Genomic DNA, 24,979 nt, shown 5'->3' with positions numbered 1-24,979 from the left:
TACTGGGAGAAACGGCCCTGCGAAAGAGCAAAGAAGCTTTGCTTGAGCTGGATTAGTACATCTGAACTGATGCTTCCTCCCCTGAGAAAATGGGAATACCAATGCGCGGAAAGCTTAGGGTATCTTTTCAAATCGGGGTCGTCCAAATCTACGTAGTAGAAGCCGTAGCCTGATTCATAGCCATCCAGCAACTCAAATACATCCAGGAAGGACCATACAAAGTACCCTCTTGTATTTGATCCATTCCTTTGAAAATTTTAAGAGCGAGAAGAAGGGAAGGAAAGCGTTAGACGGTATACATAATATGGATAAGCTGAAAGAAATCTATGCAAAAGGATCAGTTGCAATCTACAAACACTCAAAAGGCCGATGGCTCTTAGGCCATTCCTTAAAGTTCGTATTGGCATACCTCACAGCATCAAGAACACTTCCAATGTAGGCATGCAAATAGTTTACCCTCGAGGTGTCTTCCAGTGTTGAATTACGCCTGTTTCTCTGACCTGCCAAAGACACCAGACCAACTTCACCAAGGAGATGAAAAGCAAGACCACAGGCATAAACAAATTTGAGATATTGCCAACCAAAATCTTTTTTTTAATTCCAAATAGAGGCCTAACGGTGTTGGTATTGGAGTTAGGAAGCATATGGTTTCATACAGTTTGCTATCAAATACGGTGGAATCAAAGAAGGATATAATCTGCATGACTAAATTTTGTAAGCATTTGTCTGTTTTTCCTACAGCTGTTTAGCCGTTATGTTTTTTCAGCTCATTCCCTTTCCCCAGCAGACTTGGCAATTGTTCTACATAATATGTTTTATTGTAGTCTATTGAATTGAGAGCCATGATATTTTATTCAAAAAAAGTATTCACAGCTCAGATTTCACTGATGTAAATTTCTGGGAATGACTCTGTTTTAGTTGCTGCACATTATTCTTCCCAAGTCCTCATTTTACATTTCCCACATGAAACTGCTAGATTATTTCATTTTCATGATTTCTTGGATTCTTGACTTGGAAAACGGCATGAATCCATGTAGGTTTCCCTCTGTTCTATAATTATTTAATCTACGTGCTTTTGGAGAGAGGTAAAGAGAGATACCATTTTCAAGAATGTAAATAGGGGGATTTTCATAAACTTGCTTGAAATACTCCAGCACTGCTTGCAAGCCCCAAGGCAGTATGGACAACTGAGTGACAAAGCTGGTCAGTGAACCATTAAGCAAACTTGAAATAAACAAACACTGGCAATAAAACCTCTCAACTCACCTCGTAAGTCAATGAAGCATTCCCTATATCTGCCACAAAGAGAATCCATTTAGTTGTTTTCCTCCAGCATTGATAAATTATTTTGATAAAGGTCTAAAATGGCTGTTTTAGTTCAGTATGTTAACATCGCCTTGAATCACTGAATTGAAAAGTACATCGTTTGACTAGATAACCTCAGTTAGTTCAGTCAAAGCAGCGATTGAATTTAACATTTATTAAGTTTGGCAAGAATATGTAAAGAACATACTGGATATCTTTACAGCTAAATCTGTGTTATAGTCTCTTTGCTTCAATTCCCAACTTCCAGGGTCATCTTCCACATAATATGAGCTGTAATGAATCACCCCTAGGAAATCAAAAGAACCCCTAACCAGTTCAGATTCATGATTGGTAAAGGTAGGAATTCTGGAGCCTGCAATTTTCTTCATCGTGTCAGGATAATCTCCAAACACCAAGGGGTTTACAATCCTGATGTACAATGCAGACAAAGATGTAACTGAACGGTAGAATAAAATTTCTGGTAAAGTCAGTAGTTCCAAAGGCATGCAGTTGACAACAATGCAGAAATGACAGAATTTTCAATAAGTTGCGCCACGCATTGATATATAATCACACTGGATGCCGGAGTTTGAACTTACCAACCAACAAAGAAGTCATTGGCTCTTTGAGTTGCAATGGCATCCTCTACTGAATTTGTTAGAGGAAAATTGCCAGTTGTATAGATGCTAATACCTATGAACCCATGCTGCTTTCCCTGCATCATCATGATTCATGTGTACTAATCTTAATGGACATCTCCTTAGCTATTTCCCAGTGATTAAAAAAGTTCTTTACATTCTTTGACATTGAAACAGCATGGAGAAAATTGGCAGTTAGAGAACTTAATTATGTGCAGGACGTTATCGAAATGAAATGTTGGAGCAGAATTCAATGTGGCTAGTTTCCATGTAATTTAATCAAAATGAAGTGGATAATTGGCAGATAAAAAAGAAAAAAAAAGAAAAGGAATTAGAAAAGAAATAGAGTTGAACTGCTGAACGACTTTGAAAGTTTGGATATTATTACTTGATACTTTTTCTTGTACAATCTTGCAGCTGATGCATGAGCCAACAAGATATTGTGAACGGCTATGTAGGGCTCGGATGAGGAGTTTCCTCTTGTGCAGTTTACTCCAAATGGAGGAGAGCAGTGCCTAGGAGGAGTAATCCCTCCATCATAACCTCCAACTGCAAACACATCGGGCTCATTCACAGTAGTCCAATATGAAACCCTGTCTCCAAATTCTTGGAAGCACACTTCAGCATAAGTGGTGAAATCATTCCTGCATTCACATATTGATGATTCGTATTGACCTATTTGAAGCCTAATGTACCCCATGCATAGAAAGACAAATTAGAATTGAAAAAACTAAAGAGCATTACACAATCCTTTGGTTAATCCATCCTCCATATTCATCTTCAAGTGCCTGTGGAAGATCAAAATTGTGTAAAGTAACATGAGGTTGCATTCCTGCATGATCAAACCGGTAGATATATCAGTGATGTAAAAGAAAATCCAATATAGTTTCTGGCTAGCATTTTCTCTTCTACTTTCATAATGAAACCATATTTAGGCACAGCTGAAGAAATGGTAGAAAGTTTGCCCCAACCATGGCTGATTAGTTCGTTAATGAGATTGTTGTAATAGTTTAGGCCCTTTGGATTGACAGGCCCCCTTCCATCTGAAAGGGAACATGAAGACAGAAAAAATGTGAGTATAAGACCAGGAAACTGCTCAATTCTTCAGTCGATATGACTAAAGCAAAAATCTAAAAATCATACTTGGTATTAGTCTTGACCATGAGATGGAAAATCTGTAGGCATCTAAGCCCATTTCTGCCATAAGGTGCACATCCTCCTGCAAAAGCATATTGTCTTATTACATAGAGACCATCCTCCAATAAAATTTGATGGGGTGTCAAAACAAGGGTATATAATAATTATGAATACAACATTGACTAGTTTATGGTCATATATTCATTATGAATACGAGAAAAACACTTCTTTTCTTCATCCACGAATGGGATCAAAGCCTATTTTATGCACCTTGTATTTATGGTATTGATCAACCGTTATGTCGCCAGTGGCTCCATTTGCATACCCTGAAATTGTAAAACGTTCGGTGATTGGTGCAAATATTTGCTTAAACGTACTGTTAGTCAAGATTTGTAGGAGAAGAATCAGACCAGCGTGAGCAAAAGTATCCCAAATGCTAGGAGCCCTCCCATCTTCACTTGCTGCTCCCTCCACCTATACCAGATACTTTCAATGAGCCTGTTTTTCTTCGGATACCCACATTTTGTCTCAAAACATTTATGTACAATTATAGTTTTCCTTTTACAATAACTTTCCCTTAGCCAGCTACTGTGTGCAAACAACAAAAGGTCAAAAACTGAGAAGAGAAAAAAATCTTGAAGAGCCGAACTGACCTGATAAGCAGATGTACCAGAACCAAAGACAAATCCAGGTGGAAAGTCAGATCTGCTATATTTATCAGCGCAAAGCACTGCCACTGCCAAATTTATCATAACTACCATTTGCAAGGAATACAGACTCCTCATTTCTCTTTACCCTACAGAGACAGTTCAGTTCACTTCAGTATCCAACTTGCTTCTGCTCTCCTACTTGCTAATACTTGACAATTTGTTCTGACATGCAATTAATAGATGCTAAGAAGACAACTCTACTACATAACTAATGTTGACCACATAGAAGCCAATTAGTATAGTTTTTCCCTTTTTTTTTTTTGGGTGACGGAAATCCAATCGAAGTCGTGAAAAAGAAAAGGGCCAAATTTTCAGTACGTAATATGAGGTTAATTATTATCTCGAGTACTGAAAATGACAAAGTAGTGTATTCCAACTGAAGTCATTAATGACGCTGTAATTTAACTGTCCTTGTTGTCTGTTTGTCTTGATTAGTATATGTAAAGAAATCCAAGAACATAACGCAAACGAAAAAAAAAAACAGAAGGCAAAAGATATGTCTGCTTATCCAAGGTCTGAACTGAAAGGCGTTTCTGTGCTAACAGGGAAGGCGATGGGTTTTTTGAATGAGTGAGGCCAGGACCTAGAGCCACACATGTACTTGTCGTGTCTAAAGCACGTTGGATTTGGATAAAACAAAGCTGAATAAACTAACAACCCTTTGTTTTCCATGGAAAACCAACAAAATTCAGTAACTGGGCACTTGCGTTCTCACCCAAATAAAATGTATTTATTTAAGAGAAAATATGAGAGGCGAGTATTATTTTGCAGTGACTCATTTTTTGATAATCGTTATATGATTGGAAGGCGCAGTTATGTTTAAATTTCTTATGTTGGGATATGAAATTGCCAATAGAAGAAAAATAAGCACAAAACAAATGAATAATAGCACGACAAGACAGAAGCAGAGAAGAAAAGTCATAGTTTCCGATTTACTACGATTCAATGATATTTCCCCCACGCGGTTTATCTTTGGCATGAGAAACAATTAGAAAGGGGCGGAAGAGGATTAGTGAGGAAAGCCAAGGACGGACGATGGTGGGACAGAAGAGAAGAGAACAATTAAGACCCAGTGCTGGCAATTCCTGCTCAATGGAATAGCTAATGTGTTGCCTTCACTTGTAGCTGTTGTGATTTTGGAGAAAGTTAAAAGAGTATGACTGCTATAATGCAATATCTTTAAAACACATCATCAACAGATAAAACACTTGTTAATACATGAGAAATAAGGGTAAAATATGATTATCATAGTAACATGTACAGCTTCACATAGTGGTCTTCAACATTGAGTAAAACACATACAAACATACATGATATCCAGGTAGATTGTTTAACTTCAATGTTCTCCCTTAATGCCTGTGTTGAGAACTCTCTGTTTATCTCTATGATAGTTGAATTTTAACCTGCTTAGTGATTTGGTTATTATGTCAATGAACTGTTCTTCAAAACTGATGCCTAAGAGGGTTCGAATGTCAATCGTGCCTTTGCTTGTTGCATGCAAGAAGTCCCCATTGCTAGTCTCAACATTCGACTGATGTTGAATATCGAGTTCAACAAACATCTCAACCTTTGGAGTCATATAGTTGGAGTAGTCATTGTTTAATATCCAGTGACTAGCATCTGTTATCTTTGGTTTGGTCTGTGTCATGAAGAAATGCTCATATGCTACCTCAACTTTCTCTATAGATTGAATGATCTTTTCGACATGACTAAATTTAATAGTCAACTTTATATAATTGTCTTTCACAATTTCTTCGGTAGAGTGTATCTCGAAGAACTGCACAGGAAGTTTGGCTTGTTATGTGTGTCCACTGATAAAGTTGACTATTAACACAATTAGATCAAGTTGACCATTAAATTTTTCTTTAGCAAATGAAACTATGTTTAAGTGCTTCTGATAATCTTGAATGTCTAAAATTATAACCCAAGAAAGAATTAGGGAATTAAGAGCCTGAGTGACATAGAACACCTAGTAGGTTAAGCATTAAAAGTAAAAAAAAAAAATTCAAAAGTCATAAATGAGCATATTCATAATTTTATAATTTTTCTTATTTAGTTAAGAGTTCTACATAGGAATTATAGGTATAATAGAATTTTTTTTATTTAATTTACTTGCATTAGGATTTTAGGATAATCATGTTCTAACTAAGAATAAAATATTTATTTGATTTAAATCTTTTATTAACTACTTTAGTTGTACTAGACAACTACTCTAATTATACTAAACAGCCAAAAGTAAAATTTTATTAGGATTTGAGTCTATAACACTATAAACAAGACCCTTAAACTTTGTTTTTTTGAATTATGTAATAATATTACAGATTTCTTTTCTCAACTTGAGTTTAAGTTTCAATATTTAAAACTTGGTTATTAACCTTATAGGCTTAGTCAAGTGCTAATCTTTGCTTCCATGTTAACTCGCAATGTCAGTTGGTATCAAAGTGGAAAAAACTCACCCAATCTAATGGCAAGTGACCTAGTTATGATAAGCGATAGTTCTCATGGTAAAGGGAACTGAGACCTCACGATTTGCAGTGTCAGATCAAGGGGTGGTGTTAAGAGCTTTGGAGCAATGAATGGATCTCAAATTTTAACGTTTGGAACAATGCTTTGAAGAACTTGCAGATCAACTTGATGCTCTAGATGTAAATGCCAACAAAAATTAGAATGATGAAATGCCATGTACCGAAGATGATGCAGTTCGCAGATAGCCTATCAACAAACCTGTTCCTCCAAACGTACGTAGACAATAAGTCTACATGGAAGATTAAATGAAAAAAAGTGATTATTTTGTAGAACCTGTAAGATACGCTAGATATGGAAAGAAAGATTTTAATAACAAAGATACTAAGAATTTCATATTAAAGGGATGTTCTTTATTTTAATGGGAGTCTAAATATTAAAGATTTTTTTGATTGGATTGTGAAAATAGTTAAATTTTTTGAATATATGGAGATTCTAAAAAGAAAAAAAGTGAGACTTGTCGCCTTCTGATTGAAAAGTGGAGCTTTTGTATGGTGGGAAAGGTTATGGTACAGAAGGAAAGCACCAACTAGAACCTAGTATAGGATGAAGTAGTTGTTACAGAAAGACTTTCTTTCTCCTGATTATGAGCAAATTCTATTTCAGCAATACCCGAGGTGCCATCAAGGTCAGAAAACTGTATGAGTATACTGTAAAATTTATGAGACTACAAAAAGGAATGCCTTGAGAAAGATTGAAGGGTAACAAGTTACTAGGTATCTAGAGGAGTTAAAGCCAATTATAAGAGACAAGATAAAGGTACAAGTGTTGTAAAATTTATCTAAAGCACGAAATATTGCTTTAAAGGCTATATTGATGTTGCGAGAAAAGAATAACTTGATTATTCTCGCAAGAGTTATAACGGGGATAATTATAAAGCATCCAACGATAAGAATAAATCAATTCATGATAATTTTGCACGTAATGACCAATACAAGGAAGAGAAAGCAATTGCAAAGTAAAATGTGACAGATACAAAAAAGGGTAGAAAGCTACAAATCCTTGTGCTAGACTAATCCCAAGAAAATGTTTTAAATGCAATCAACCTGGTCATAGATCCAATAATTTTCCTCTTAGAAAAGTAGTCCATGCGGTAGAGTGAGAAGGAAAGGATGATGAGATTTACTATGGTTTAGAAGGGGATAATGACAAGTATGCGAATGATGATGATGATGAAAACTATGTGATGAGAAGAATGATGTTGTCTCCAAAATAGTAAGATAATACTCAGTGACATCAATTATTTCAAACTAAGTACGCTATCACTAATCATTTATTTGATGTGCTTATTGATAATGATAATTGTGAGAATATTATTGGTAAGAATGTTGTGGAAAGTTTGAGTTTTAAAGCTACAAAACACCTACAATCCATACACTATTAGCTAGATTAAGGCAACCGAAAACATTCATATAACAGAATGGTATAAAGCACCTTTTTCTATTAATAAATACAAAGATAAGATATATTTTGATATCACGGATATGGATGCTTGTTATTTATTATTTGATAGATTTGATAATTTGATGTTGCAACGTAGCATGATAGAAAAAAAAAAAACCTACAAATTGGAGAAGGATGGTATACAATTTACTTTAGTGCCAATGATGAGAAGTGCCAAAACCAAAGCTTCTAAAGTGAAAAGGTGGACTTTCTTTACCCTTACTCATAGAAAAAGGTTGCTTTCAATGAGTCAAATGGGGTGCATACTTTAATTATAAAAAAAGTGTTATCAATTGAAAAGGGTCAAAAATTAATAAAGCATCCAAAAGCAGTCAAACCGTCATTAAAAAATTCAATGAAATGATGCCAAAAAATTTACTTAATGGATTACCACCGATGAAAGATAATCAACACCATATTGATCTGATTCCTAATGTTAGACATAATGACAATGCATATGTTATGGATTTGTCAAATAAAATGAAAATTTCAAAATATTTAATGTGACGGATATTTATCCATCTCATTCATCTGATGAACCCTTGTATCTAAATATACAAGTTAACTCAACGACAAGTTGTTGTCAAGCGGAAGGGATTGACGTAGAACGTTTCGCAGATAATTTCTTAAAGTAGGCCAAAAGCCAAAAAAACTCAAAAATCATAAATAGACATATTCATAATTTTAATATTTTTCTTATTTAGTTATGAGTCCTACATAAGAATTATAGAAATAAACAACTAAAAGTAGAGTTTTATTAAGACTTTGGCTTATACCACTATAAATAAGACCTTTAACTTAAGCTTTTTGAATCATGCAATAATATTACAGATTTCTTTTCTCAACTTAAGTTTAAGTCTCCATTTTTGAAACTTTGTTATCAATCTTAAAAGCTTAGTTAGGTGCTAGTCTTCATTTTCATGTTAACTCACTGCATCACTGAGCCAATACCTATTACAGTAAAACAGAAAGTCTACCACACCTCCATTACGGCTCAGGAGAACTACTCTTTCGCCAAATCTAGTTACTGCAATAAGATATTTTCAAAGAATCCTTCAGAGAAATTAATCACAATTGCAAAAGATTGTGGGCATGCACAAATGTGATAACAAAATTTACGAGCCAAGTCCAAAGGCCGAGAGACACTCAGTTGAGGTGATATGAAAGTCTCCAAAAAATGCATCATAAACTATTAGACAACTGATTGTACTAAACAGTGGTGTGCTGCAAATGAAAAGCTGTATTTTCAGGATTTTGTATTAGCAGTACAATGCCCCAGGTAGATATTTCCCTTTAATTTCCAGAATTACTAGTTAATAAGGGGTTAGATGTACAAAACCTAACATCAATACTGGCACATGATATAAATCATTGCTTTGTATTGACCAAACAATTGATATCACAAAATTCACTACATAAAAGATCCCATCTTGAACAGAAACACAAGTTCAAATAATGGTTTTGAAGTTTATTTTAGAACCACCATTTGCACAGTGGAGGAAAGAATGTGATAACCTATAGTCACATTTTACTTTCCAAAGTGTACCTAAGCAGGAAATTAGTAGCAGAATAAATAATTATTAAAATCTAAACAATTAGTAGTTCTGAGAGTGCAATTCAACCTCTGATCATTTGTATAAGCTGTCGTAAATGGAGACAAGAATAATTCCCTATCTTTTCATAAACTGTGAAAATTCATTTTCCAACGTTCCATCACAGAAAGTTGAGCTCATTGAACAATGGCTGCGCACACAATCTCACTTGATGATCTAATGATACAATTCCAATATAACAAAAACAAACTTATTCAAGAAATTAGACATAACCATATCTCAAACACCTCAGTTTCATCTTCTAAGAAAACCAAATTCAAAAGAACATCGTTCTTTAATGGAAAAGCTCAAACCCAAATAAAACAAGCACAATAATACTTCTAACAATTATCACAGTGTAAATTTCTCTTATTACAATAAAACTACTTACTAGTAATTTTGATGTGATACACTCCCTCTAAGTGTACAAAGGCAAATCAGTCCAAGCACCAGAAACATGTCCATTCTCACAGACAAAAGCTCGTACAACAGGCTCTCCATCGTCATGGTACCCGAAAACACGCCTCAAACAGAAAGCAGAATGCAAATCCCAAGTCTCTTTGCAAGAGCAAAACGCGCAATTCAGATTAATCTTGCCTCTGTTCCCATCATTTATCGTCCTCCACACCCGAGATTTCTTGAAATTCTTGAAAATGCCTCTGAAAAGCATGTAATTTCGCTTCTCCTCAGCGTGAACGCATCCAGGCCAATCGCAAATGTATAAGCAATCGCCTCGAAAACGGCTCGCTAATAATTTGTTTCCTTGTTCTCGGCTTAAATTCCAAACACCGGATGCTAAATGGGACCTCAGCGACCTAGAAAATTTCCTTCTTTTACAAGAGGAAAATTCACGCCCAATTTTAATTGCTCCATTATCTATTGTTTCTTCAGGGTAACCGTCGGTCGAATCGGACGGGTTATAAACGGTGTCGTAATATAGATCATCAAAAAGTGACCAGGGACAATCGGACTCCGGAGCGTCTGCTTCCGGGTTTGGATTCGGATTCCCTTCCGTTCTGCTGGAACAGGGGTCGGTGGACGGCGTTAAGGCTTGGGAATTTGCTGGCTTGTGATAATTCTCATCCGGGCCAAGCTCGCGTTCGAGGCCGAAATCGGAGTTCTCTAGAAGGACGCCAGCGTGGGTGAGGCCTGGGCAGCAGACTGACAGCTTGTGGAGGGAGGCCCAGCCGCCGGCTGGAGCGGACGATGAGGCGAGGAGATCGGCGCAAACGGCGGGGATGGTTTTGGAGCATTTTTGTTTCCAGCAGGTGTTGCGAATTAGAGAAGAGAACTTGGCGCAGACCGAAGCAAGACAAGCCCAGCTTCTGGGGTCGTCTTCCAGCTTCGAGAAGATGTTTAGAACGACGTCGTCGGGGAGTTTCGAGAACGGCGTCTCTGTCATTTTTGTGCGGGGGAAATGAACAGGCGAAATTCGGTATCGCCGGTTGCTCTTGTATATTTTCTTTCTTGAGTTAAAAATGGGCCGAATGGGTAACCTTTCGTTTGGGAGGTCATCTGGTGGGTGGATTTCCTATTTTCTGTTTCTTTTTCTTCGATGAACTTTCAGTGACAGCTGAGGTCAGCAGAGTCGGTGTAAGCCAGAGAATCGGGTGGCGGTGAAAGACCGTGGGCCATTTTGTATCGACAGTTATGACAACTAATAATAGTATTAATCAATTTTTGGTACATTACTAATAGTGGTATTATTCAATAATTAGAGTCCTCATTTAGTGATGCATCTTTAAGGGCAGCCACACGGTCCAAGTGTCAGAGAACGTCAAGAACAAACTCAAAACAAAAACATCGTCAAAGCCAAATAAATCACGTAACAGTATTATTAGTAATTTGTTTTTGTTCATTACTAAAAGAAACGATTGCCAAACAAATTTGTTGTTTATCTTTTCCTATTGTTCTATTATTCAGGATTTTCTCCCCCACTAAAGCTTAAATGTTAAGGATCCCATTACCACAGAAAGACAAAAGGCATACAACTTCATTATCCTCATCGTTGAACCCTGACCACAGAAAATCACGATCACCCAGGGAAATATGGATGGAGAATTTCGTTCCTCATCGATTCCCTCGACATATCACTGTTTGGCGTTGAAATTTCACGTGGCCACTTATCAACTTGCCCCTATGTCACTTACCAATTTGTCCACCGAACACGACATTATACCTGCATCTACTTGATTATTTATTGGTTCCCCTTCTCATTCTATCTGAAAAATGTTTTTGCTCATAATTTTTAAACTACAAGTGCCATCCACTGAGTTAAATGCTAACGCAATACCCTGTTACCTCTCTGCACCACCAACAAAATTCATTAAACCAACAATCAATCATAATATTGAAGTGCTAAAAACAGGTATATAAAACGTTTTCAATAACAACACACACATCAAATGTTGTAATCAAATTCAACATAGTTGCTAAACTTTTCTAATAAGTTTTCCACTTCTCAAGGTAATTTTTCAATCAACAACTTAAATTAATAGGAGTCTTCAGCTTCTTGGTCGCAAATCAACTCAGCAATTATATCTTACCTGTCAAATGAAATTCACTGTCAGGCTGCAGTGAAAATTTCTATACAAGAATTAGATATAAATGCAATGAAATCAACATCTTCTTAACTAAGAAACTATATCTCGACAAAAGACATTTAAGAGAAGATTAAGACCTCGATAAACTCTTGCTCCTACTCCTGCTTCTGCTCCCACTTGGACTCCTGCTAGCAGTCCGTCTTTTTGGACTCTTACTCCTTCCTTTTTGACGCTGCAAACAATCCATTAATGTAATGTAAACTATTAACAAATAATGATCACCAAAAGGAGACAATGGTCAACCACAGAAGGCAAATTTCGCACGAAACTGCTCAAAGGTACAGAAACCAATTTCTCCACGAAAAAAAAAGCAGCTTGACTTTTGAAAAGTTGACTAAATATGTACAAAAAAATTACTTACAGAAGGCAAAGGAGATCTGGATCTTGATCGAGATCTGCAAAAGTTCCAGAAAGAACCCAAGTTTAAAATCAACACGTTCCTTTTAACAACTTTCATCCAAGAGCCTTGACGCCCCTTCCACGTCAGAATCACCATATTCAAAAGGAATAAAGAAGAAAGCATAAATCTTTAGCAGTTAAATAAGGAAATAAAGAATAGGACCAGCTCACTAACCTGCCTACATAAGGAAAAAAAAAAAACCTAATCTAGCAAAATGAAATTCCTTAAAAGAACTATTTTTAATATTCCGACACCAGTGGATAGAGAATGAGCATGCTTCCCTATGTGCCACCAAAACCCACAGGTTAATCCACATAGCATGTCCTATTAGCTTGGCAATATCTGGAGCTGAAATTGACAGTGAAATGTTTCTACCGCTCAATGATGGTGACTTGCAAATCCCAATGCATTTACTTCACTGAAATCCAGCTCTACTATTGCAATTCCTTGCAAAGAAATCCAGCTCTATTATCGCAGTCCATTGTCTCCATTGTTCCAAATCTAGCACCCATGGACATTTATGATGCTATGTACATTAGAGAAGGGACACTGAAGGTTTTAAAGTTGCCCATCTAAAAAACAGCATACCTCTGCAACCAAACGAGTTGCATGCAATTGAACCATATTTCCACAAGATCCTAATATCCAATTCCCAGTTTGCTGCATTTATCCATATCTAAAAAAACAAACAAGGCAATTTTCATATGACAAAAGAAAAAAGGTGGATGTAGTTCAAAAACTGGGTTTAGTCTGGACCCAGTTTCTCAGATAATCCATCCTCTGGATGAGGAAAGCATGTAAGTTAAAAGCAAAATTTCATGTTGACAACCACAAGAGAAGCACTGAGTCCAAAAAAAGTATTTACAAATATCTAATCATTGATACCCCAATTAGATCCCCATGAATGAAGAAGCACACAAATATGTCTCCACCACATTCCTTTACTTTATACAATAAACTAAGTGTTAAAGAAATAAAAAAATAATTACTGTTATTGAAGGTGTGACATAAGGTCTGCCAATTTTCACTTCGTAATACACTACGTTGTGTGTTAAAGGGGCAGGTTAATAATAACATTTTATCACCAGTAAACAAATACAGAAGCAAAAAAAGGGGACGATAAAATGTAATGTGTGGCCAAATCATTCCATCAAGTTACCAAACTAAATATTCATTCTTCAAAATGAGTTAGTTCACTTTCCCAAGAAAGTGCACTTATTTCATTCCAATTCTTTTTCATTTTGAGAAACCAAAATATGATTGTAACCTCTAAGTCACACACCCTACACTTATCTAATTTAGAGGATTCATTCTAAACAAGGAATCTGCAAATACAGCCAAAAATCAACTGCAAGGTCAACGAATCTGATGCATTTACACATGACCACAAGCAGATAATAGAGGAATGATTATCTGTAAAACCAACCACCAGCAACTAACAACTCTGAATAGCATATTAAGGTAAGGGGAAAGAAAGTGTACCTTGACAAAGAGCGAGACCTTGATGCAGAGCGGGAACGAGAAGCAGACCTTGATCTTGACTTTGCTGGTGACTTTCGCGAAGGTTTTGCTCTTGGAGACTTGCTGCATCACAGTTGCAAGTTTAACATGCAACTTTAAGCTGTAAATAAAATTTCATATCCTTAAATAATAAGAAAAACCTGTGGCTCTTGCTCCGACTATAGCTCCGTCCACGACTGCGGCTGCGGCTACGACTACGGCTTCTGCTACGGCTTCTTGAGAGTGATCGACCACGACTAGGGCTTCTGGAGGAGTCCCGCTTAGAATCATATTCCCTAACCTATTGGCAAAAAGTATAGTAAGTATAATGGAATGTAATAATACCATCTAAAGAGAAATAGCATTAAAAATAGCAAGCAAGCTAAGCTTTAATCTTCACTGAATCATTTTCCTTCAGCTTCTAGAAGACTAGGTTGAGATCATATACCCGAACATAAGCCCGAGAAAATGCATTCCGAAACTCAGAGTCATCAAGTTTCTTAATCTGCCAAAAAGACCGGGAATTTTCGCACATAATCAAAATTACTTAATGGCATTAACTAAGGCAGTCTTCCACGCTGTTAATGATGTAAAAAGTAAGAAAGGTAACTTACAGCATATTTCATATCATCATAGTTGGTGTAGTCCACAATCCCTGTTGTTCCTGCAAAACCAAAACACAACTTATCTCAGTAAAACCATAGTAATAAAGTGATTTAACTTTCATTCCCATACTCTAGACTCGATTGTTATGGTTTTGATCAATTCAAATACAGAAAAAGAATGAATAACTTTACAAACAACCTAAAATTGTACATAAAAGCTAAAGGATCAGCCAACAATTGTGAGGATCCAACATAGTTTCTTACCACTACCATCACGAAAAACTTGGGAAAAACAAACATCCCCAGCTCGACGCATGTGATCCTGAGGAAAAATACATCATGCAACAAAGTTTAAACTTTCTTCACCTCTAACATTACAGGTTTCTTTATTTAATTTTTCATTTGGGGAGGGGGGCGAAAAATTACTGAAATCAACTTTTACCTTCAGGTCCTGCCATGAAGCAGAAGATGGCAATCCAGTGACTAACACTGCACACCATAGAAATAGATTAAAGACAAATCATAAGCAGCCTAATTTACCAAGCAAATGGATATGAAGGGAATCAGATAGAAACGCAACCACGATATTCAGAACGTCTGGACGGCCCACGCCCACGCCCACCACTATAACTGCTATGACGATCTACTGATGAACGCCCACGCCCACCATGTGCAAGTTCAACCTGCAATTAATTATAAGCATGAGAACATAGCCTACAGAGCCAAATCCTTGACACAATGGATAGATACTAAATAAACCCTAAACATGCAAGAAAGAATAACTAACCCGCAAACGATGTCCTCCAAAATCATAGCCATCACGACCACGAATAGCATCTTCCGCATCTCGAGCCTCTTCAAACTAAGAAAAATATATAATCAACACAGGAAAAAAAAGCCCAAAAACAATGGTATCCTCACCCACCCCCAAAAATAAAAATAAAAAACAGAAAAAGAGTCAGCATCTTTACACTCACCTCAACAAATGCATAACCTGGAGGCCTTGGTGGAATTTTCAGGTCAATATGGGCTATAGGACCATACTGAAACAAAACAAAAAAGAAGATATATAAGCTTTAATAAAACCTATTGATTTAAGAAAAGCATCTTAAGATTCATTCAAACCCATATCAAACATGATAACTCACCAAACTCAACAGTAAAAACTGTGGTTTCACTCCATATAAATAAAAGAGCCTAACTTTGTTTCATAGGAATAGTAGAAGAAGAATTGATGTGCACCAAACCATGAATAGAACAAAAACACAGTACAACTATATATATGTTTTCCTTTGAATTTGGTAACCAGGATTATAGATGAAATTTGCAGATTAACTAGAATTTATGTGCCCCAACTGGAACAAGCTTCGGTAGCAAATTCTGTGGTTTTAATTAGCTTCTAGCTGCTTTTTTTTTTTTTATAATGGAGCACTAACTCTTATCCAATTTGAAGTCCTAGTCCTTAATTTTAATGCATAATAGAACAGAAAGTAGTAAAAATCTCTCAACATCTTTGCTAATGAATAAGGTGGGAAAACCATACAATTAATCATCTAGATTTCTCTCATCGACTTTCTTTATCTCTAGACCAGATTTGGCAATCTTTACACTATAATTTCATTTCTTAGCATCTAAAACGCCCTAAAGATCAAATCATAAGCATGGAAATCAAACCATAAATTCGCAATATATATTTTTAAGTTCAAAGTTCCACCAAAGCAGTGCAATCTACTCTTAATCAAGCATTTTACAGATAAACAGAAAAACTGACTCGTTTACTCATAAGCAACTTCCATTTAACCAAAGATAATGTAGAGTTAACGGTGAAATTGAAAATAACCAAAGATAGAGGAAAGGTTATTTACCTTGTAAAACAAATCTTCCACTTCCCTCTCGCGAACATCGCCAGGAAGATTCCCAACATACAGAGTTCTACTCGAACGGCTACTCATTTCTTTTTCCTGAGAAATACAAAACACAAACAAAAGCAAGTCTCAGGGGAGCTCCGTTAGGTTTTAAAGAAAAATGGGGAAGATGAACCGATTTAGGGTTTGAATTCAGGAATTAGTGTTTTTACCTGCGAGAGGGGAGGTTGTTCTGAGACGACGAGACGGAGGTCTTCGGAAAGAGATTTATTTAGGGTTTTGAAATTTGAGAGAGATGAGAGAGAGGGTAGGGTAAGATTAGGCGAGAAAACAATGTTAGAAAAGCTTATGGTGTGAACGCCTGTATAGAAACCTACTTGCGGGCTTTCGATGTTATTGAAATCAAGCGGCGTCAGATCTACGAGTATATCTCCTAGTTTGACCCGTCCAGCTGTACACCTCTCTGCAACCGCGGGGCCCTCTTTATTTCTTGCCTAGAAATGCTGACGTACACTCATAGCGTTTGCCGAATTGATTTTGTCCACTCGTATATTGCCACGTAAGGGGAGCGTTAAATAAAGAATCATTTTCTTTGCTTTATTTTGGTAACAATATAGGACGTTTCGTTTCGTTTCTTTATTTGAGTTTATACGTACAATTTTTTTGTACCTCTTTTGCTTTTTCATTTTTCTCTTTAAACTCAAGTAATAGCATCATAAGAAATTCATCTTTAATAGGGTAACTTAAGAAAAAACACTTTATGATTTGACATTTATCTATGTTGTGCTTTTTGTTGTCAGCATTAATTAACATGGTTAGTAAATTATTAATAATAAAATATTAGTATTTACATCACTAAATATTAATTAATAATAAATATAAATAAAAAAACTAAATTTTTAGACCTATTTTTCGTTCAAGAAAAAACTGCTAAATTGAAAATATTTAACACTAAAATTAAGTGCTAAAGTTTTAGTTTTGAAAAATTAAGTATACTGTAAAAATTGCTTAGTATTCTATTGAAAATAAAATATTAAGTAGATGTTTTGTTGATATTTATAAGTACTTTATATTAATAAAAGTAAAATTAGAAAAATAAACAATTAGAAAAGAAAAAAATATAAGATTTGTGTAATTAAATGAAAATTTTTTCCTATTGGGCATGGCTAGAGCATCTATAATAAATGTTATTCAAGTAGAGTTGTTTTAAAAGTACTATTACGATAAACTAATGTAGTATTTGACAAACTTGGTACAAAAGTGCCGTATGTGAAAAAATAATTGATCATATTTTAATTCATATTTAATAAATAAATAAATAAATCAACTTAATTTAACAAAATCATAAATTTTAAATTAGAACAATTTTTTTATTTTTAAAAATAAATTAAATTATATCAAGAGAAGGATAATATGACAGTAAACAATTTTTTTTATAATTTATGAATTATTAAAAGATAAAAGTGAGACTATAAATAAATCTCATTAGATATTTATTATTGCACATTAACGCTTTTTTAATAAGTTTTGATTTTGATTTGTAAATTTATCTAAAAGTTTAAATGAGTTTTTGAGAGCCTAGCATAATGCTTATGCTTTTGTAATAAAATGATTCTTCCATAAGCAGGACCAAGCGCCAATTAAAAGTGATTGAATACATTAAGTAGCTTTTTATCAGATTTCATTGAAATCTTTCTATTGAAGTGGTTTTTAAAATGAATTATCAAATACATTAAAATATTTTATTTTCAATAGTTTATCAAACATACTGTTACATTAAAATATTTTTTTCCTTCGAAAGACACGATGGGTTTGATAAACTATTAAAATTTTTCAATGATTTAGTTTTTTTTATTTATTTAATAATTCATTTTCTAAAACTACTTAAATTATAAAAGTTTAATATGTTAATAATCTATTCAGTTAATCTTATTTAAGAAAATATGTGTTATTTAATAATATTAATTTTTTTATTTTTTTAAATTTTTACCAATACAAAAATACTTATAGAATCATATCTCACTGTTTACAAAATATTCAATAAAAAATATATTCAATATTTAATTTTTAATAGCATATCAAAAAAATTTTATATCATAAATACGGTGCTTGAAATTTTTAAAATAAAAATTTAGTACTTGAATTTTTAATATTGAATTTTTTTCAATTTATGAAATAACACTAAAAATTTTAAAAATAAAAGTAATTGAAAATAGACAGACAAATTATCGAAGCAAGCCAATTCCTCTAGGACTTTCCGCAACAACCAACCTCAGCACTCATATTCAAGTTAAAAGCATACCTTTTTTTCTATTTTAGCTTAATCTCATTTTGAAAAAAAAATCAGTAAAATTAATAGTTTTTTCCCTTTCAATGATTATTTAATAAAAAAAACCAATTACATATTGAAATTTACTATAGTGTTAGATCGAGGAAATTGAAAAAAAAAAAGAATTTTAACCTTTTAGAGTAAAAAAAATGAGTATGAGAAAGTGAGATAATGTAAATAAAGAAAAAAAGTACGAAGAAGAGATGAAATTATCACCATTGTCAGAACCATGTTAGAACATCGCCCGTAACTAAGCATGAGTGTACGAAGAAGGTGAGAGAAATATAAGCTAGATAATAAATTTACTCTGCTAAATTATAAATATGTATAATTTGTTTATTTTTGATTGTCATCCTGACTTTTGTATTAAACCTTGTTATAAGTTAATTATTATTTATCGAGTACAAATTAAATCTTAGATGCCATTGGAAAGGAAGCCATCTAAGACTTAATTTGTACATACTAAATGGTGATTGCCCTATTGTAAGGGTTGAAAGAAAAGCGAAGACGACAACAGAATATAAGCAAACTATACATGTTTATAAATGAGCAAAATTACATTCATTATAATTCTTTATGATGATTTTGTAGCTTGGAGGGATTTTATAGGCAAAATTTACCTATGCTAGCCCTTTTTTTAAAAAATGTAAAAAATAAATTTTTAATAAACTAGCATACACACAATATGTATGTCTAATAAGAACATGATATGAATGAATAAACTAAAACAAAACAATAAAATATGAATGTCAAATGTGAGCATGATATAAATGAATAAACTAAAACAAAAATGAAGAAAATTTTATTTTTTGAAATAGAAATCCTTTTATTGACATATATAGGTTGTTTCATGTAAAAAAATAAATATCTTTAAATATTTAATAATGTTGAAGATGTAATTAAGATCATAATTAAGTTGAAAGGAAACTCTTTAAAATTATTTATAGCCAATTTATGAGAATGGTATCAAAATTAAAACTTACCAACTACTTGATATAATTTCTATTAATGTGACTTGTTAAGTTAGTAGTATTTCCTTTGAATAAACATTTTCTTCATAATTCGTTTTTAATGTGACTTTTGTAGGTTTTTTTTTTTTTCTAACATGAACTTATCCCACGTGACCATCTCAAAGCATCAATATTGCTTACAAGAGGGTTGGAACACTATACATATTATATATTTTTTAATATAATTTTTTATATTATATATTTTTTATTTTTTAAAAAAGTACTATAAATTTATTGACAATCATCATCTATCAGTCACTGTCTAACAAAAAAACAGCTACTGAGATTAATAAAAATACATACTTTAAAATCTATAAAAAATTGAAACATTCAATATATGGTTTAAACAAAATAACAAAATTAAAGGGTAAAAATATATTTAATAACATTATAGAATGTAATGCAATCTGATTGCATTGATTTTAAATTATATTAATATCTATTGGTTTTAATATGTTTACATTGCAATCTCATATTGCAGTGATTTTTTACAATACAAATACTATAATATAATTTAATTAAACATATTATATGGAATGTATTTTCAATGTTTTCACACCAAACATTATTTATGTGGGTGAAAAGATTGTCTTGAGAGACAATTGTATCTATTGTTTTATTGACACTAAACTCAAAAACAGCTTACTTTACAAAAATGTATTAATAAAAAAGGCAATAATGCTGAATAAAAAATGAGTAAATTGTAGTATTTTAAAATTTTACCTTAATTTATATCGAATTTATTAATATTTAAAATAAACATTCATTATCAAAATAATATATTTTATAAATTAAGATATTTTTAAAGTTCCTATTAACTTAATGATGTGACATATTTTATTTTTATACTTATTTTACCTTTATTACATAAGAGAAACAACAAAGTTAAACTTTACACTTCCTAGATAGAATCTAAACATGCTAGATAGAGATAGATTACTTGCTTTCTTCCTTGCTTCGATTTTTCGCTTGAGATTTCGTGTTGATTTGCTTGTCATTTAAGTTTTTGGATAATGTGGAAATGTATATGATTTTGAAACTTATTTATTTTTTAAAACAAATTTTACTTATTTTTTATTTACAGTTTAGATGTTATGTAATAAAGTATCTGATAAAATTCTCAAAGAAAACAGTCATATCTTCTCCAAACAATAATGCACTAAAATATAAATTTTAATTTTAAATTTAAATATTGTCAAGCTGATCGAAGAGCTACTTTTTAAATATCCAAATCTGAAAATAATTATGTAAAATTCTATTTTATTTGTAAAAAAAATATAAATTTTTTCTATTTTATTTCACCTCAAATCACATACTATTTTTTATATAATATACCCCCTTTTAGTGACATGTCAAAATTAAGATTTACTCCACTAAATAACAATCAATATTATAGTTAAGATGAAGTAACATGTTATATAATATAGTTTTAAAAGTAATTTAATTTAGCAAAAGAGCCTAAAATGCTCGTGGTGAACAAGATGTTAGAGTTAAGGTTTAGTTACCACTTACCTTCGTGCAAATGTTTTGAATGTATGATATTCAAGTTCACTTGAATATTCACTTGATTGTTATGATTAAAAAATGTTTCAAAGATTCATATCCAAGGAGACTATACGGTTCTCAGAATTTTAACTATAAGTGCAATATTATGAGAGTTCAATGGACACATCAGATTCTGAAATAATGTTGCTCCACACCCAGGTATGTGATGAAAGATTAATCATTGCCTCTTTGCACAGGCTCAAAACAACAATATCCGTTCCAAAGAAAAGGAAACCAAGGTAATTTGGAAAAGAGTTAAAATTCCAATCCGAACAAAAAATACAACAATATCCATGCATTATTATTCTTGGAAATTCAAAGGATCACAAATTATGACTATGCATGATGGTCAACAACATCTTTGCCTTCCTTGCCTTTTCGTGTAGCAGCTCTTAATTTTCGTTGCTCCTCCTTATAAATTCGATTTCTTCGTTGAAACTGCAATAATTATCAAGATGGACCATAATGAATGTCAGTATATGATTAGGATCCTACCACCATTTTATCACATTGACATGCACATCATCACCAAAGATTATGGGATAAACCAAAAAGCTCTAAATTCAATCTACAATGCCATGTCCCAAAAAGTAACCGAGTGATTTTCTTTACCATTGACCTAGGCTCACATCTAGAAGTGAATCATAAAGCCACAATGAACAAAATATACACAAGCTCATTTATCCTTCATGATTATGCATTCAGACTAGCTGACTCTGCAAACCATTAAAACACAACATCATAGAGAATAAATAGGGCTTTTTAACAATAAACCACACCTGTCATCACTCGACCATTTTCATCTCATCACACAGTTTCATAGGTTACAGAAAATTGATGTTCTTTAAGCAATATCACAGGGTAGAAGCTACAGTTACAACATACTCATAAATCTGTATAAACAAAAATTTTAACAAATTCCCTAAAACTACAGCAAAAAGTCACAGCCATATTGATCCAGATGTCAGGGGTTGAAGTTCTAATACCTTTTGAACTATCTTGTACATTTGATGTTTGCAAGAAACTAGTAGCAAATATGGGCGGAAAAGCATATAGTTATCAATTTGCAACATACATATAGTAGCAATTCAAGATACCTTCTTGAAGACCCCTTATGATATTGACGCCTACACATGCTTAATCTATCACTCTACCATGTGCCACATCTTCAAATTCATTATATACCTAAAGAAGTTCAAATTCATCTCCATGTATCCACACTCAATGGTGAGTGTAATCTCAGCCATTATTAAGATTTAGATTACCCATTACCATGAAAAGTTCAAAATAACCTGAAGGTAAAGGAATTTTCAAACTAATGAAGCTGTATCTCACCGGATTATAATTCACAACCAGATGCAGCACTGAGACGCAAATAAAGCACCTACTAACAATAAGTCATAAGCAGCGCTTGGCTCATTAAATCAGGGTAAGCTAGAACTACACATGCTACAGACACCAGTGACTTGGATTTAGAACTACAATTGAAACAAAACGATGCAAACACTACTTATTTACAAATGATCTTCAAAAGAACTAATTGAGCCGATTCCAGCCCAATTTGGGGTTTTGTGAACACGCTAGGCGCGAAATTTAGCTAGCTCAATATCAATATCTAAAAAGCATGAAATTCAATGAGAAATAAAGAATTAATTATCTAATTAAATATGCATATTTCCAGAGTAATTAATGGCTAAGATTAGAACGTGATGAATCGAAAAAATGATCTAAGAGAACAAATTGGACACTCCATTGGCAAGAATACAAAAGAGTTAGGGTTTTAGGAACATCTCAACAGCAAGAAAAAAAATGCAGAAATCCTGGAATCGAAGCGAAAATGAGTTAATTAAAAATTAAAAAGTGAACGAAGAGGGCGAGAGATTACCTCTTTGGAATGGTGGAGGCACTCGAGATAGTCTTCGCGGAGTAGAGCGCAGTCCTTGGGCTCTCTGCAACGGGACATACACTCGCTGAAATCGACCCAGAAATCGTAGCACCTACCTTTGTTCCCATTGATTCCCCAACCTGATGCCATGTCTGTCTTTCTCCGCCCGATCAGATGGACTGTAGTCGAGTAAAACTGTTCAATCTGATTGTGCGGAGAAGCGAGGTAAACTCACTTGACGCTTTGGTTGTTTCAGGTGGCTCGGAAATGACCAAAATGCCTTATGCACGGGTTTACGGGCTACCCATGGACCACGGGTCGTCATCCGTTTTTCGGACTCATCAACCCATTGTCACATTGGAAAATAACAAAATGTATTAGTAAAATATTTGTTCTTTTGTTATATTTACTCTACCACTCGAACTAGTAACAAATAAAATAGATGCTTAGTAGATATTAGGGCAAAATAGCATAAAGTCGTGCAATTGGTCCTTGCCGTGTGTAAATACTCTTCTTTTTCTCTTTATATTCTTCCCATTGCACCTCTCTTTTCTTTAAACCAAATGCAAAAAAGGTTGTCTTGCAATGAACAGCCGAGTACTTGTGTTCGAATAAAAGAAAAGCCAAAGTGCCGGTAACAATAACCATGAGTTGATTGTGTAAGGAGACTGAATTCACTACAAAATGTGGATACCAAATCTTTTCGTAAGATAGCAAGAAACATACTTTTTAGTATTACATATTAACATAGTATAATAATTTGCCAAGTTAATTAAAACGAAGTTTAAAATGCATCAATCTATTGTTACAAAAGAACCTAATTTTCAAGGGAAAATTTTGTTATAATAGAATTTAATCCTATAAACTCAAAGAAAATTCTTCTCAAGATTATATATTTGAAGTTTAAACTATACCAAATATGTCATGGTTTAAGAGTTCAAATTTGTATATTAGTCAGTCCAAATAGGCTCAGCTCATGTAATGTAATTTGATTTAAACTTTTGAATTTGATTATATATATTTAAATATTGTTAGTATTAGATTAAGATTAAAATTTAATTTAAATAATCTCTTTAAATTAAATTTCTTGTCATTATACCCATTTTGTAACTTATTTTATCTTGTAAACATCTTTAGAAAAATACAAAGCATTTTATTTCTTAGCATTCTATTTTCCAAAAGCTCTATCTTCGTCTTTTCTTTTACATCTACTATTTTATGGGTTTAAGGTTTACTTTGCATAAGGTTGGGCTTAAATTCTTACATGTGACAGTTGGTTTTAAAATCAAGATTCAAGGAGAGGGATTGCATTGACGGGGGATCAGTTTGCACCAGCCCAAGAAGGTAGGGAGACCAGAGGTGCTGCCAAGCAAGGTAAGTTAAGGGACATTATGTCTATTTTCAAAAATCGAGTAGCCAAAATGGAGGTGGTCGAGGGAGAGATGAGAGACAAACTCGAAGAGTTTAAGGCCAACATGGAGGAGTTGAGGTCTAAAGATGACAAGCTTCGTGGAGAGTTGCAATCAACCTTCAATGAATTGGTAGAGATGTTGAACCATCAAGACGCGGTATTGGAGGAGTTAGTCGAGTTGTTACAGCAAGAGGTGGTGTGAAAATTGCTTAATGGAGGACTCATTTAAAGGTGCCAAAATCCAAAGAATTCCAAGGTAAGAGAGAAGCCAAAGAGGTGGACAATTTCCTTTGGAGCTGGGAGCAATACTTCAAGACCAAGGGCATCACGAAAGATGCTCTACGGATTAATTTCACGGCAATGTATTTTGTAGACATGGGATTGTTATAGTGGAGATGTAAGTACAATAAGAAGCTTAGGAAAGCAACCATTAACACTTGGACAAAGTTCCAAAGGGGAGTTCTAGAAGCAATTTTAC

At 33.7% G+C, this 24,979-nt stretch overlaps 4 protein-coding genes across 6 annotated transcripts in view; all 4 read right to left on the bottom strand.

Annotated features, from left to right (window-relative positions):
• LOC110414408 (beta-glucosidase 11-like) overlaps window positions 1-4,328 on the bottom strand; it is a 4,456-nt gene extending 128 nt beyond the window's left edge. The window contains exons 1-13 of the mRNA XM_021425583.2: window positions 3,734-4,328; window positions 3,491-3,554; window positions 3,351-3,406; window positions 3,087-3,162; window positions 2,915-2,986; window positions 2,688-2,775; window positions 2,332-2,587; window positions 1,905-2,020; window positions 1,514-1,734; window positions 1,267-1,295; window positions 1,100-1,187; window positions 410-500; window positions 4-246 (exon numbers count right to left, since the gene is read on the bottom strand). Coding sequence (XP_021281258.2) covers window positions 4-246; window positions 410-500; window positions 1,100-1,187; window positions 1,267-1,295; window positions 1,514-1,734; window positions 1,905-2,020; window positions 2,332-2,587; window positions 2,688-2,775; window positions 2,915-2,986; window positions 3,087-3,162; window positions 3,351-3,406; window positions 3,491-3,554; window positions 3,734-3,865 — 1,532 coding nt within the window. The 5' untranslated portion in view covers window positions 3,866-4,328. The remainder of the gene's footprint in view (window positions 1-3; window positions 247-409; window positions 501-1,099; window positions 1,188-1,266; window positions 1,296-1,513; window positions 1,735-1,904; window positions 2,021-2,331; window positions 2,588-2,687; window positions 2,776-2,914; window positions 2,987-3,086; window positions 3,163-3,350; window positions 3,407-3,490; window positions 3,555-3,733) is intronic.
• Window positions 4,329-9,409: 5,081 nt separating this feature from the next.
• Window positions 9,410-11,017, bottom strand: EID1 (F-box family protein). Its single transcript, XM_021425392.2, has one exon. The coding sequence runs from the start codon at window positions 10,748-10,750 to the stop codon at window positions 9,767-9,769; it is 984 nt and encodes a 327-aa protein (XP_021281067.1). The 5' UTR covers window positions 10,751-11,017; the 3' UTR covers window positions 9,410-9,766.
• A 137-nt stretch (window positions 11,018-11,154) lies between these two features.
• On the bottom strand, window positions 11,155-16,690 carry SR34 (RNA-binding (RRM/RBD/RNP motifs) family protein). Of its 3 annotated transcripts, XM_021425393.2 has the most exons (14): window positions 16,534-16,690; window positions 16,322-16,417; window positions 15,434-15,499; window positions 15,244-15,318; window positions 15,037-15,139; window positions 14,899-14,945; window positions 14,721-14,778; window positions 14,466-14,515; window positions 14,300-14,356; window positions 14,013-14,152; window positions 13,834-13,935; window positions 12,313-12,346; window positions 12,029-12,123; window positions 11,155-11,653 (listed from the first exon to the last, which is right to left on the bottom strand). In XM_021425393.2, exons 2-14 carry the CDS (start codon window positions 16,406-16,408, stop codon window positions 11,623-11,625), a joined length of 945 nt encoding a protein of 314 aa, XP_021281068.1. In that variant the 5' UTR covers window positions 16,409-16,417; window positions 16,534-16,690; the 3' UTR covers window positions 11,155-11,622. The 3 variants fall into 3 exon arrangements, 2 of the variants coding, with proteins under 2 accessions (XP_021281068.1, XP_021281073.1); XM_021425398.2 differs by lacking the exon at window positions 14,300-14,356; XR_002444994.2 differs by lacking the exons at window positions 11,155-11,653; window positions 12,029-12,123 and adding an exon at window positions 12,940-13,027 and having other exon boundaries at window positions 12,314-12,852.
• Window positions 16,691-21,336: 4,646 nt separating this feature from the next.
• LOC110413989 (NADH dehydrogenase [ubiquinone] iron-sulfur protein 5-B-like) lies at window positions 21,337-23,345 on the bottom strand. Its single transcript, XM_021425040.2, has 2 exons — window positions 23,091-23,345; window positions 21,337-21,643 (listed from the first exon to the last, which is right to left on the bottom strand). The coding sequence occupies exons 1-2, from the start codon at window positions 23,238-23,240 to the stop codon at window positions 21,542-21,544; spliced, it is 252 nt and encodes an 83-aa protein (XP_021280715.1). The 5' UTR covers window positions 23,241-23,345; the 3' UTR covers window positions 21,337-21,541.
• Window positions 23,346-24,979: the final 1,634 nt, after the last annotated feature.

The sequence above is a fragment of the Theobroma umbraticum genome, unplaced genomic scaffold (assembly GCF_002168275.2).
Source record: "Theobroma umbraticum cultivar Fairchild unplaced genomic scaffold, ASM216827v3 scaffold_4.1, whole genome shotgun sequence".
NCBI classification, from domain to species: domain Eukaryota; kingdom Viridiplantae; phylum Streptophyta; class Magnoliopsida; order Malvales; family Malvaceae; genus Theobroma; species Theobroma umbraticum.
This window is presented reverse-complemented; position numbering and strand designations above follow the sequence as displayed.

Bases quoted from the DNA above. Each gene is read 5' to 3' on its own strand.
- EID1 (XM_021425392.2), bottom strand. From the start codon at position 10,750: ATGACAGAGACGCCGTTCTCGAAACTCCCCGACGACGTCGTTCTAAAC.
- SR34 (XM_021425393.2), bottom strand. From the start codon at position 16,408: ATGAGTAGCCGTTCGAGTAGAACTCTGTATGTTGGGAATCTTCCTGGC. The intron at 14,357-14,465 runs GTAAGTTACCTT...TCTTTTTGGCAG, and splicing joins ATGATGATATGAAATATGCT to ATTAAGAAACTTGATGACTC. The intron at 11,654-12,028 runs GTCTTAATCTTC...TTGGTGGTGCAG, and splicing joins AGGAGCAAGAGTTTATCGAG to AGAGGTAACAGGGTATTGCG.
- LOC110413989 (XM_021425040.2), bottom strand. From the start codon at position 23,240: ATGGCATCAGGTTGGGGAATCAATGGGAACAAAGGTAGGTGCTACGAT. The intron at 21,644-23,090 runs GTAATCTCTCGC...TAATTATTGCAG, and splicing joins GCCTCCACCATTCCAAAGAG to TTTCAACGAAGAAATCGAAT.